General features: G+C 40.5%; 1 protein-coding gene across 4 annotated transcripts in view; it reads left to right on the top strand.

Annotated features, from left to right (window-relative positions):
• Positions 1–14660, top strand: part of ELMOD1 (ELMO domain containing 1) — a 43331-nt gene that overhangs the window by 9457 nt on the left and 19214 nt on the right. For all 4 annotated transcript variants that reach the window (XM_058045620.1, XM_058045618.1, XM_058045622.1 and 1 more), the window contains exon 2: positions 6169–6263. In XM_058045620.1, the coding sequence (XP_057901603.1) occupies positions 6247–6263 (17 nt within the window). In that variant the 5' untranslated portion in view covers positions 6169–6246. The remainder of the gene's footprint in view (positions 1–6168; positions 6264–14660) is intronic.

Below are 14660 nucleotides of genomic sequence, written 5' to 3'. Positions count from 1 at the left end.
AGCTTTTCTAGCAATGGAGTCGTTTCCCAGGATGTCCCCTGAGTTGGAGAGGTCTGAGCAGTGTTGTTGCTATAACATTCAAAGACCTGTAAATGATTATGCTGCAATTGACATGAAGATCCTCTGTTTTTACTCATTTGTTTAACACACTTGAAGTGATTTCTATGCCACCTTTGGGCATGAATGCAAGATGGAAGATGCAAGTAGGTATGTGTCTATTCCATAGGATAGCTGGATAAACAATACTTGCTTAGAATTAGAATGGCTTACTAAACTGGGGTCCTGGAGTTGTTGGGGTTTTATTTGTATTTGGGGTTTTATTTGTATTTGGGCTTTTTGAGTGTTGTGTGTTTGTCATTGTCATGACTCTTGTAGATTCTCATTCTTGAATTGTAGAACCATAATATGACTTGTTTATGGTCAAATTTCATGGTGGAGGCTTTCGGTGGGCGTGGTGGGGAGAGATGAGAGAGGGAATGATTTTGTTCCATCCTAAAGGTAAGCTTGTTTCTTGGGAAGCATTGCAAATTATACTGAGAAGTGGGTAGCTTTTAAACTGATGAAATAGCAGGCACTTGGGCACCCTGTCAGTGGAATCTCTATAGCAATACAGTACTAAGAGTATTTGAGTATAACATGGGATATTTGAGATAGCCCTGTGAGAGTGACTGTGAGGGGAGCAGAGAATCAAAGGCTGGAAGGGACCTCAAACTATCTCCTGCCCTACCTCCTGCCCATAACAGGGTCAGTTTTGAGGTCAGGCTTCTCAGGGCTTCATTTGGTTGGGCCTTGAAACCTCAAAGTGTCTCAGAGCAGCCTGTGCCACTGCCTGACTGTCCTCTCAGGAAAAAAATTGGCATCATATCTAGGCTGAACCTCTCCTGTTTAAGTTTTTGCCTGTTGTTTTTCCCCTTCCCATCCTGCACTGCTGTAGACTCCATCTCTTGACTTTTCAATGACATCCCCACAGGCACTGGAGGTGCTGTTATCTCCCTCCAAAGCTGTCCCTGCCTGCAGCTGAACAAGCCCATCTCCCCCAGCCTCACCCCCGTCATGCCAGTGGCCTCTGCTTAGCTCTCCTAAATTTGTTGGTGTCTTTTGTGTATTGCTGGGGCCCCAAACTAGGCAGTGTCTAAATATGGCCCAGAGTGCCGAGCAGAGGAAGATAATCTCTTCCCTCAATCTGCTTACTGGCTCTGCTTGTGTTTGTGCAGCCCAGAGTGCTCTAGTCTGTCTTTGCATCCTGCTGGCTTCCAGCCAGCTTGCTATCCTCCAGGACCTCAAGGGATGTTTCATAATGTGTATCAGCTATTCTTCCCCTTTCCAATTCTAGTTATCTTACGTTGTTGTTCGAGATACAGAGGCACTAACATTCCCATCAACAAAAGAAAAATGAATGTACAGTAGCAAAACACTTTTTGTAACATAAGGCTCAAGCCTATTGTCCCTGAGAAATAAATAAATGTAGGCTATCAAGGTGAATGAGGAGTAGATGCCAACCCAAGATACCACTGGAAAGAAAAGTGGAAAAGTGGCAAACTGAAATCAACATTACGGTGGTGGCATTCAGAAGAACATACTTTAACACATACTTCAAACTGCAACAACTAAAAGTAAATTACTTGGTTTGGTTTGTTTTTGTTTTTTTTTTGTAATCTAATGATCCACATTAACAAATTATCATATCCAGCCTGCTCACATTAACATTTATGAGGTTTTTTTCTTCAACACACCTATTCTTTCTTTATAATTGGAATATACATTTTAAAGTGTTTGCAATATGCCAAGTTGCAAATACCCATTAGCTTGCAAAACAGAGATTATGAAAGAAGCTACTTAGGGTTTATATTTTACTCTGAAAGTATGGTGATTTATATTAAATAACACAAGTTTTCCTGGCAGCTGTATCTGCAGCTTTATTGAAGACAAACAAAGCAAACCCCCAGCTTTAGATAAAGAGGTGACGTTAAAGGCTTACTCTTGATTTCTTTAAGCCTCCAGCAACTGTTACCCTTTCAGACTGATGCGTGTTTTGCTATACAACTGAAAAGATCATAGAGTCACAAGAAATTCAAATAGTTGATGTTTATTTAAGGAAAGCTTCATTTATATTTTGAGGCAGATCTTGCAATAGTTTTGCTGCTGTATGTGATTATAGTAGTATTGCTTCTTTTCCAAGAAAAGCTGTGGTTAGTTTTAGGAGGGGAAGCTGCTGTCTAGTGTAAAATAAACTGGATGAAACAATTGGCAATGAATGGGTACGTGGGTGTGTTGTTGGAGGGAGTAGGAAGCTGCTTTGTGGAAGTGATAAAATGGGATAAAATCCTGCAAGCTGAGAACGTGAACATGTGGGAAACCCAAACTTCATCCTCACCCCATCATTCTCAATATAGAGCCTTAGAACATGCATGAGTCCCTTCATGTCAAAGAGAAAACTTCAAACACTGACCCTAGAGACTTTCTATAGTTGTAGGTTCAAGCTACCTCTAGGGAGCTAATGGAAGATTGCTAACAAAATCAAATCTATTTGTCTTTAGACATATCAGCTGCATGACTTAATATCAGAAAAAGCTGGAAAACTATCTACAGAAGAAAAGCATCTTGAGTATTCCTTAGTGAGAAAATTGTGCGTATAGCATGAAGCTGCAATATTTTCTTAAGCCATAAAAAAAGCCCACAGCTGCAGGTTCGCATGAGTGAAACCATGTAAAAGCACAAACTTGGGCTCTGAGCAGTGGGTGGATGCTGTGGCCAACTGGCTGCTCCCCAGAACCTGCTGGCTCTGGGTGTCCTGCTGTCAAGTCTTCAGAATTTTGTATTTCAGTCTATCCAATCCATAACTGCTGACAGCTTCTCAACTGAATTTATAATTGTTGTGCCCTTTCTTTCAACAAACTCATAAGCATTCATTAACAAGATTATCATTTGTAAAGGGGAATCTTTTTCTCATATCTTTCTTTCCTACAAGTGGACCTTGAAAGCCTTCCTGATCAGCAGACATCCAGCTTGGTGAGGAAGGTCTTTCCTAAAGACAACAGGAGGCTGAAGTCAAGTCCTTCTCCCTAAATAAAAATGAATACGTGACTTTTTTGCTTGGGTTGGATTTTTTTCTAAGCACACCTAACGGCAAATGAATCTTTTTGTAAATTCTGAATTGTTGATAGAACATATCATTCTAAGATAGGGCTGTTCTTCCTGTTCACTGAGATGCTATAACAACCTCACTGGAAATAAAGTTTCACTTATGAGAAATCTATTACATTTTGAGATGAAAAGAGATTGGTAGAAATTAGATCTTCTGGCTCTACCGGTTTATGAATAGTTGAACTTAGCTGTAAATTGTGGTAATAATCTTTCTTAAGAGTTTAAATACTGTTTTCTTCACAGAAAATCTTTACTGAACTCCTCTAGAGGATCACTTATGGAGGTATATGGAAGCAGGAAATGCTGCCCTCCAGTCCTGCTTGTTTAAAGATGACTGTAAAATCTCACCTGATTAAATTTCTCAGTTTATCCTGGGTGTAAATAGCTTAATGCCATCTGTATGTGTGTGTTCACAGAAGTGAATTGTTGCAAGAACCACAGAGCAGAATGTTGATTTCTGTCCCTGTACTTAGCAGATGACATTTAGAAATGCTGTCTGCCATACACAAAAACTAAACTTTTTGCCTTATGAACCAAGACAGCAGCGTTCCTTACTGTAGATTCCCTGTAGTTTTGTTTGAGCTGGAAGTCTTGCCTCTAGATATTAGAGTCCTCTTTTTAATAGAGTCAGGTGGGATTTGATTGCTATGTGTTCCTGTGGAGGAAACTGCTTTTGAGGCCGTGGCCTTCCTATGGACCCAGTTGTTAGCTGGGCTTGTACTGTAAGGAGCTGGCTCTTGAACTTGCACATGAACTCTCTCTCCATGCTGAAGGGTTTTGATATTGACTTCTATGGCATCAGGTCTTCAGCTGTAAAGTTTCTTTCTGTAGACTTCCCCACACGCATTTTAACAAAAAAGGAGAGAGCAAGGAAAATTTATTCTTGTAATTTCAAGTGTGGGCTTTTGAAGACACCCAAAATAGGCACTTTTAACCACTTGTCATGCTTGTTGTGTCATTTAGTTTTTCTTTTATTTCTTTTATTTCAGTCAACTGCCTTTCTTTCAGTGGTCTCTGAACAGCTACAATGATGCTCTAATTTTTAATGAGCATTGAGAACAGATTTGTAATTTATAATTGGTTGGAGCTGGTAATTATTCTTGAAGAGATAGTATCTTGAAGCTCCTACCATGCCATGCTTGTATGAGCCATTTCTGGAGTTGGGACAAGTGGAATTTCTCTTCACTTTAAAGCAGTAATAATCAAGCAGCATAATTTTCAGCAAGGGCCTTGGTCAGAATCAAGAAGGAGCTGACCTGAGAGACTGAGAGTAGCCTGCACTTTTAGAGGGGGTTGATTTGACAGCTTCTGGCACTTCTGGTGTGTTCCTTGCACTGATGCCCTTATGGGTCAAATTTTGTGTGGAGCTTCCTTTGTTCAAGTTGATGTTAAAATGCTGAGACTCAGCTGTGAGAATCTTTCACAAATGATATCTTTTAAACAGCAAATTATTAGACTGGAGAAGGGGAGCAGGTTACATCCCCTCCAGTTTTTGCCTATCTCCTGTGCTCACTGCCATAGAAGACCTATCAAAAGCTGTAGCAGGAAGTGTTTAGAGCCTGCCTCTTGTGTTCATTAATGAACCAGAGTTAGCATCTCTCTGCCCTTGCAAGCAGGTGTCACTGCAGCCAGCACCAATTACAGCTGTATTCAGGGGACAGCAACATGATTCAGCCAGTCAAAAACAATACAAATGAAAGAAGCTTTCACAGTTCAGGGATTATATATTTTTAGCAAGCTGTATGTGATATAATCCAACAAGATAGCTGTATTTTTCTGAACTTAAATACTTGTTCTGTTCCTGTCAGCAGGCAATAGCAGAATACAAAACTTACAAGTTACACAGAGGAAAGAATATGAGAACATGGTAGGGCAAGATTTTTATCCCATCATTGCTGATAGGTCTTGCAGAAGAAAATAGTTCTTGCAGAAGAAAATTGAAGTTCTCTAGATTTCTAAATTTGTGACAAAAGAGGTCAGATTTCTTAAGGCCTTCAGTACTTTTCAGCCTGCAGTGCTAAGGAAGAATGGGTTCTTAAATGATTTTTAACAACAAAACTTTCATTCAGGCCTTTGTGTATGGTTTGTACCACTAAAGAGTTTGAAACCGTGATCTTGTTCCCTCTCAGTGTTGGATTAAGTTGTCCCAATAGCAGTTGCCCCTGTGTAGCAGTGTCCCATTTTCTGGCAGCAAGTAAAAATCTTTTACTGCCTTTTACAGGATGTGAAGTACAGTAATTTGAGACGTCTGCATCTTTTAGTCAAGTATCGCTTGTATATGAATACTTAATTTTAGAAACTTAAAGTAAAGAGGTGGTGACTGGAGAGAGTCTGCAGTACACAGACAGGGTTGTATTTATGAAGTTTCTTCATTAATTCTTCCTGTTCTCCTCTGCTGGAACTATGTGGTAATTATAATGAGCATTAACCATAGGACACAAGGTCACAGAACCAATGGGCAGCCTGGGCAAGTGTATTATGGGAGCTCTGAATTCAAGAAGTGTTTGGGCAATGCTCTCAGGCACATGGTGTGACTCTTGGGGTGTTCTGCACAGGATCAGGAGTTGGACCTGATAATCCTTGTTAGTCCAACTCAGTATATTTTATTATTCTATTATATGTATTATGCAAATTCTGGTGAATAGAAGACTTCCAACAGCAGAGTGAACTGAGTGTCTCTTGAAGCTGCTGCTTGGGAGTTGAACCAGACAGGTGTTTGAAGAACACAAGAAGCATTTGAAAATATCTAGGTAATTCTTCAAGCTTTATCACTCATTTCTGTATTCTCAGTCAAGATTTTTGCTTCTCTGAAAAAAGACATGGGTAGCATAGTCTGGTCAAAGTATGTGCTCAGGCTGAAGTGGGAACACCTTATGATTTTTCATTTTGTTTTTATTGACATCAGATTTTTTCTTAATATATTTCCCTTGTATTTCCATAGATGTTTATTTCAAGAGCAATTTTAAAAAACTGAAGTATCCCTTTTTTTTCTGTCTGTAAAATGTCTCAATTCTATTTGTACAGCACTAATATCCCCTGTGAAGAAGAGGTCTTCAGTGATCAATATATTACAGCTCTAGCAGCGCAGACCAAACCATCACCATGAAACACTTCCTGAGGTAACTGTTCTGTATTTTCTTAAAAGTGTTGAATTATTCCAATTACTTTTATGCTGCAGTGAGCTAAATGGTTTAATTGTTACAAGTATTACAGAAGGTGTAAACTAGATTATACTAGACTGCTCTCTGTTCACCTAGATTTCACTATTTAATTAAAGCTATTTTAATTTAAATTTTCTTTTGCTGTTCTTTATAGAAGCATAGAATGTGGGAACTGCCTTGTGGGATTGGAGCAGTGATGTATCAAATCAGTAGTGCCTGATATGTCAGGGGAAAAGAGAAGAAATAATAGCATAGAACCATGCTTGGAAAATGTCAGGTTTTTTCCTTCCTGCTCTTGTCCACTGTCTGGATTTTTGGAGTGTTGTTTGTGAAAGCAGAGATGCTTGCTGAAGGTGTGCAAGTGTTTTTGAAGCTGATCATGCCCAGTTTGCAGGAGAAATGTCAATTACTTGCTCCCACATATGACTTGCAGTTGTTCCTCTATAAACTAATAATAGAATGGGGGACTTGCAGACAACAGATGTAGGTGCAGAAAGCCCATGTTGTTTTTGTTCTGTAGTCGGTGGGGGAAGTTGAGCACTTCTCAAAACTAATACAGATCAAGAGCTCATTTGTGTATAAACCAAAGAAATCATATTCTGTCTGTAGGGGAGGAACCTTTTCAAGAGGACTAAAACATATGCTTCTGTATAGAGCATCTGTCACTATATTTTTCTCCCTTTTTAGACTGTTTATAGCAAAGAAGCTTACACACTATGGATATCAGCACCATTACCTCTAGGCTGATCATCTGTAATGATTTTGCTGCCAAGACAGACATAGCTAAAGCATTTCTGTGGAGTGTTTGGGCCAGCTTCCTCATGTATCTTAAACCAGCTGCAGAAGGGCTCTGTAAGAAGGACATAGACAGATTGAAAGTATAAAGCAATGTTTGCTAACATCCACAAAACACAGCCAAGGCTGAATTGAGCCCTAATTTAAACATTAGTGTGCTCACCACCTGATAGTCACCAGCCAGGAGGGAAAGAATTGACCCTTGCAGCTCTGTGGCCCAGGTCCTGGGTGGTCACAAATCTTCCACCAATTCCATTTGTACTGGTCCAGTGACCTAAAAGTTCACAACTAGCCTGACTAATACCCGTGCACTGCTTTTTCCCTTTACAATTTTGTCAGACCTCATGTCAGAGCCTCTGTTCTAGAATCTTGCTAATTATTTCCTTCTTAATACTCCTGCCTCTATAATTTTTACATTTTTTCTCTGTACAGGCTTGTTCAGAAGCCTGACCCAAGGTCACAAATTGATGCCATATGGGATTTGGTTCATGAGTCCCTCATAAAGTGAACTCTACCATCCTGTGAGAAGGGTGGGAGCCTCTGTCTGGGACTGCAGAGGGTGTTACACTTGCTCCCATAAAGGTCTAGTATTTTCTGAACATAAAGTAATTTTGCTCCCTCCTGATGGAGAAGCTGAGCTGATGACAACTTCTAAGCTGCCAGCTCTCTTCCTGTTAAACTATCTGTTCTGCTCACCTTTGCTCTCCTGGCCCCTTGATGATTTTCTCCATGTTGGAGAGAGAGTGCTGTTTTGAATATGTGGGTTCCTGAGGCTGTCATGGGGAAGCTACCTTCTGCTTCTCTTCATGTTTTTCCTGAAGTCAGTGAATCCTAAAAGACTTGAAAGGTCTCAGTGGTGCTAGATTCTCTTAAGTAGTCAAGGTAGATCTTCTGAAAAACAGTTGTCTAACTAAACAGGACAGTCTAGGACTTTGTTATGGAAAATCCAGTATTCCAAATGCTGAACAGAAAGTTGGATTAAGGGATGGGGTGGAGGAGAGTACAGGGCACCAAAAATATGAACACCGTGTTGAAATAGGAGAGCTATTTCTATTTACTTACAAGCATCTGGATTTTTTTATATTATGTTAAACCTTTCCCATGAACTGATAAGAGAACTACCCTCCCTGTATTCTGTAAATGTAGAGGAAAGCCAAAGAGACTAAGAAGAAAAACCCTCCAAGGGAAGCACTTACTGGGCATAATGAGTTCTGCTCTATGTGTTGCAACCTGCAGATGCAGGTTTGTGTGATGGGGAATAAGTGAAGTGTGGAACTGCAGGGACATATATGGGCAAGACAAGGTTATTAAGCCTTCCAGCTTGGAAATGGGTTGGACAAGAAGTTAATATATATTGTGTCCCCATGTTTGTGTGTAACCAATAGCAGCACCACTGGGGAGCTTAAATCATCCTTAGCTGTTTGTGAAGATCAATGCAGGGTTGAAATGTGGAATTTTGATTGCAGGGACTGCTCAGTGGCACAGTGTTTTCCTTGTTGCACAACCTGGGACAGACACCAGAATAGCTAATGCTGATGGCATAGATTATCTTTGTAGTTAAAACCAATGACTTTATTCTGCACAAACTGCAAGTCATTTTGTTGATTGTAATGTGGAAGTTGCCATAAAACAGACATCAAGAGGAACAGGGCTTTCATCTCTGAAGTTATGATAATCTTGACTTTGCTTTCTAAGTGGTGACAGTATTTTACCTCTAGCAACTTCATGCAGCAGATACTCACCTGGAGACCCAAGGGGGACTTTGAAGAGTGGATTTCAAATCCAGCTTGTTGTTTAGTGAGGTTGAAAGACAGCTCTGGAAATCATCAAGTCCTTTCCCACTGCTCAGAGCAGGGTCACCTATAACAGGTTGCTCAGGGCTGCATCCAGACACATTTTGAGCACCTGTAAGGATGGAGATTCTGCAGCCTCTCTGAAAAACCTGTTCCATTTCTTTAGAATAATAGAATTTCTTAGAGCCTTTTAAGATCATTCAATCCAAGCATTAGCTCAGCATAGTACTGTGTACCACTAAACCGTGCCACTTGAATGCCACATCTATGTTTCCTTTAAGTATCTCCAGGGATGGCGATTTCACCACATCCCTGGGAAGCCTGTTTCAATGTTTGACAATTATTTTTGTGAAGAAATTTTTAATGATTTTCAATCTAAACCTTTCCTGGCACAAAATGAAGCTGTTTTCTCTTGTGCTGGGAGAAGAGAATTACCTCGACCTGGCTGCACCCTCCTGTCAGGCAGCTGCAGAGAGTGCTGAGGGCCCCCTGAGCCTCCTTTTCTCGAGGCTGAACACCCCCAGCTCCCTCAGCTGCCCCTCACAGCACTTGTGCTCCAGAGCCTTCCCCAGCTCCGCTGCCCTTCCCTGGACACGCTCCAGCCCCTCAATGTCTCTCTGGCACTGAGGGGCCCAGAACTGAGCACAGGATTGGAGCTGTGGCCTCAGCAGTGCTGGGTACAGGGGGACGGTCCCTGCCCTGCTCCTGCTGGCCCCACCTGGCTGATCCAGGCCAGGATGCCATCGGCCTTCTGGGCCACCTGGGCACACTCTGGATCATGTTCAGCTGCTGTTTGCCAGCACCCCCAGGTCCTTTTCCACCAGGCAGCTTCCCAGGCACTGCCCCCAGCCTGCAGCACTGCCTGGGGCTGTTGTGGCCCCAGTGCAGAACCTGGAACTTGGCTTTGTTAGACCTCATGCAATTGGCCCTGGCCCTGTGATCCAGCCTGTCCAGAGCCCTCCGCAGAGCCTTTCTGCCGGTAGTGGATCATCACTCCCACACAACTTGGTTGGAGAAAGAGTCTGTCTATTAAACAGTCCAGTAGCTGGAGTAACCCTAAATCTCTGAATTAAGACTCTTATGTTCATATTTCCAGTTCAAGGCAATGTCTTAATGAAAACAGTTGGTCTTTTCTTTTTCGGCTTGTCTGATATGAATAATTTCTGACATCTGAAATATTACTTGTGAAAAAAATAAAACTACTTCTCAGTTAAATACTTAATCTTCCAGGGCTTTCTCATTTTGGGACTCTGAGAAGTCTGTCAGCAACACTTCTACTTTGACTGTAATTTATCTTAAACATCAGAAATAATAACAACTTGGAGAACCAACTGTAGTAGACAGGTTTTTTTCAGTAAATCCTAGAAATCTTACATCTCTTGCTCTACTGCAAAGCAAACTGTAAGCTCTAGCAGATTTTAGTGTACTGGAGTCATCAGATAAAATGAAAATCAAATCAGCAAACAGCAAGAGCAGTGAATGTGTGGAAAGCTGCTGTTAAAAACTATTCATATGTCTTCCCTAGCTGCCACAGTGAGTTGCTCCTATGTCTAAATGTGGAGATAAGGTGGATTTCAGTTGTCATGTCTGCAAAGGCACAGAATGAAAGCAATTTCTTGTGTTTTAAAGGAGGTAGTAGCCAGTCTGCCTATGGCAGAAATGGTGATTGGTACCTCACTTCTTGGTTGAGCTTGTATACACACTGTAAACTATGCACATAAACCAAAGATAGTCAAGTTAATGAGCTCCTACCAGGGTTGTAACACTTGCTTACTCACCCATTGGACAGCTGATCAGCCATGACTAGTGTGTCCTTGACTTCACACACAGTAATTAGAATTCTCAGAAAGGAAATACTGATATGTAATGCACTCTTATCTGAGATTAGTATGTTCTTCAGGAAGAAATAGTTGTGTAAAAATCTTCAGAATCCATAGGACCTAAAACACGACAGAAAAGAAAATTATGTGTAAGTATGCTCAGTGACTTTTATTTCATTATTTTAAACAATTGCTTTGGGGGAGAGGATGAGGGGTTTTTTTGTTTTAGATTTGGATCGAGGGTTTTACGTTTTGGATTTGTTTTGTGTTTGGGGTTTGTTTTTTTTTTGTAGGGCTGGGCATTTTGGCTTGTTTGGGGTTTTTTGTTTGTTTGTGTGGTTTTCTTTGGTTTTGTTTTGTTTTGGTTTGTTTTTTTTTTCTTGTTTCAGGAGTTTGCTTGGTTTCCCCCCAGGTTTAAGTCCAGTAAGTAACATTGAGTATCTAGATAAAGCTTTTATTTTACCCAGAATACTTATGTTTGTTTCTAGCTCTGAAAATACTGAGGTTCTGAAATTACTGAAGGAGGGAATAAACACTTTCATTAGTTTCATGCACAGTAATTAATCTCTACTTCCCTTCAGGAAGTACTTCATGTTGCATCAGACATACATCTTGATATTTAGCTGAACAGATTACACAGGAAGGAGCTTCACAGAAATATTAGGCAACTTTGGAAAGTTTTGCATAATTTTGCTTCTGACATTTTATCGTGGAGAAGGCTGTGCTTATCTCCTAGAAGTAGTCACCTTTAAATAAAAAGCCAGATTTCATGAAAATGTGATGTCATACTGTCATTGGAGAGAGATGTAAATTCTAATAACCATTGCATTTGCCATTGTAATCACACTGTTCAAGCATCAGCTGGGCTAGTCGAGGGCAAACCTGGAAATCCCTTGTTGAAAACCACTTAAATCCTTCCATTTGCAGTGCTGGGGTGTGAAGCAACGTGCTCAGTGCTCTTGGCTGGTTGCTGCCATGTGCTTTCATTCCCCAGGCAGAGCAGCACGTGCTGTGGAAAATAGAAGCACTGTCTCTGCTGCAGCAGTACTCTCACTCCGTGCTGGCTTTGGCTCTGCATTTCCCCCTGTCTTGCAAAGATGTGAGAAATTGCAGAAATCCCTTTCTTTGTCTTCTTTGTCATGGAAGAGAGCACTCCAGAATCTCTTCAGCCCCATTATTGCTGATAGAGATTGGGTGATTGGTTTTGTCATGCAGCATCCTTGGCAAGGGAACTGAATGTTGATTTGACATCTTATTATGCAGTTTTTTCTTTATTTTGCTTGAGTAAATGTTCATATGAACTGTTTTAATGCACATATAAACACAAATATGCAAGTCTATACGGCTGCTTGGAATACAGGAGGGGAAAGGAACTTGGATTGAAATAGGAAAGAATAGAGTGGGAGTCCCTGAGGAACACCTTCATTTCTGTCATACTTCTGTTCTTAGACCTCTCCTCTGAGGATCTGAAATAATGCTGTACATGACCACATGAACTATTTTCTGTGCTGAGAAACCTGCAAAGGCAAGCAGGTGGGGGAAAAAACCCACAAAACAAACAAAGAATAACAAACTAAAGAAAAAAACCCCCAAAAACAACAGAGCACAGAGGATATTGAGTGGAGAAGAGGTTTGAAATTTAGCTCTAAAACAAGCCAGAAATTAGTGTCACTCTGCCACAGTCGAAGCACATGGCTGTGCCTTTGGGGGGTTCATGTTCATTGTATGCTGTGTTTTGTTTTACAGTGCATAGGGGCTAACATAAAACCTGCCTTGCATAATCACTAGTGTGCCTTTATTGCAGGATTTCTGCAAGCAAAATTCCCTTTTATAAACAGCTTGTGATACTTTTTATGTCTTTCATGTTACAAATGGAAGGTTTCAACTATTGTAAACTGGAGATGGATGAGTGGTAAAAAACTGAAGGTACCCACAAAGGTTGACTTTCTTCTATATAAGCTACCTAGTCAAAATTAGTGTGTGTTTGGTTTATTAGTAATAGCTGCTAAGTATATTTTAGTGAATCACAGAGGTAGTGTTTTTGTGCTGTAGTGTCTTGGTTTTAGTAGATGCATTTTTATTAGTCTTTGTGCAAACCACAGCCAAAGCAGAACTTTGGTGGAGAAAGTGGTTGCAATTATGTGGTCACAGCTCTATCCCACTTGCAGTTTTTCCTTTGATTTGCAGATCTGTCATTGAGCCTAAGGCAAAAATATGTAATTCAAATGCACTGATACTTTCCCTCCTCTAAGTCCCCAAACTCATCACGGCACACAGTATTCAATTATCCACAGTATAGTACACAAAACATGTTTCATGAAATGCATTGTCATGTTTTAGCATTGAAGGCAACAAAGTATAGGCATGAACTTTCTTAAAGCACATCTGTATTTTACAGGAGCTATCTTGTTCGTGAGAAGGAAATCTTACATGAACTGTTAACATGAATTTAAATGAGTCTTTCCATATTCCATATAAATGATCTTTCTGTATTTTTTTGCTCTAAAAAAGACCTAACATTTGGAAACAAAGCAGACCAAAAGAAAGCAACTCTAATTTCTACTACAAATACTTGATGAAAATTCAGTACTCTGTTTTACCATATTCAGCCTTCCAGTTTGGTGTTTTCTTGTGCTTTTAGCTCGACTACAGAGCTGAGTTGTGCTGATGAAACTAAGGATGGCTGTAGGTTATATTTGAATGCCTCTTCTTAGTCTTGTGGAAGGTGTCCTTGCCCATGGAAGGGGGATTTGGAGCAAGATGATCTTTGAGATCCCTTCCAGTCCAGATCATTCTGTGCTGATTCTGTTATTCTACTTCTGACTGTTGGAAACTTAAAGAATGGCTGCTTGCCTGGTCATGGCCTTGCCTCCTGCTACCTGGTGATGTTCTTGATACTGAAGGTGATAACCTGATGTGAAGCACAAATTAACTCCTCACAGTAGTGTGTGCTGACATATCTTGAGTCAGGGATGAGGGAGTACCCAAATACTTTGATGTCAGCTCCTGAAATTTCTTTCTTGTCTAAAACTTGGTTCCATAATGGGACTGATCCCTCATTCTTTGGAGGAATCAAATCAATTGGTGTCAATTTGTTTCTAAAATAGAGGCTTCCTGTTGAATAAAACCAAGGAGGTTTTCTGCATGCAGGCATTTGGGAGTACTAAGTGAATCAACTGAAAGTCTAAAGATAAAGTGGATGCTTTTAAAGCATTTTAAATACTTGTGTGGATGCTTTCCATTTAGACATAAAATGTCTTTAGTTCCCATAGCTTAATCCGCCTTCAAAGCTGAAGCCAACATAAAGCAGATTAAACTCCTGTGTGGACCTTAACACACCTTAATTCATCTTCCCTTCCTTGAACATCCTTCTACAGCATGCCCTTCAGGAAGTTTTTAGGAAGTGATGGAGCTCTTCAAGCTTTATATACATACACATGCATATTTATAACTGATTTGAGTATCTGGAATTCAGTGTTTTGAAATAATCAGTGCAGTCTATTGAAAAGCATGATAGAGTCTCCTAAGAAATAACTGTCCTTTGAAAGCATCAACTACAGAAAATAATGGGCTAATGATTAGACCATAGTGGACTAAATTGTTTGTGAGTATTTATTGGCAAGCTCGCATATCAAAGTTGTATTGATGTTTTCATATAATGTAATCACAGAATATGATCACAGAGAGTTTGAGATAGGAAGACACCTGTAGATGCCACATAATCCATCCCCCTGTTCTAGCAGAGCCACATGTAGCCAAGGACCATGTCCAAATGGCAATGTTCCTACTGCTAGTTCTTTGCAATTTGTCTTTTATGAGATGTGTTTCTGAACCCAGGGGCTGTGGGTGGATCCATGTGGTGGATCCATCCTCTTCATCCCAGGAGGTTGACAGATAGTTGGGTGATGTGGCAGGATCTGTGCCATCATAGCCATAGAAACAAGAAA

The sequence above is a fragment of the Melospiza georgiana genome, chromosome 2 (genome assembly GCF_028018845.1).
Source record: "Melospiza georgiana isolate bMelGeo1 chromosome 2, bMelGeo1.pri, whole genome shotgun sequence".
Taxonomy (NCBI): domain Eukaryota; kingdom Metazoa; phylum Chordata; class Aves; order Passeriformes; family Passerellidae; genus Melospiza; species Melospiza georgiana.
This window is presented reverse-complemented; position numbering and strand designations above follow the sequence as displayed.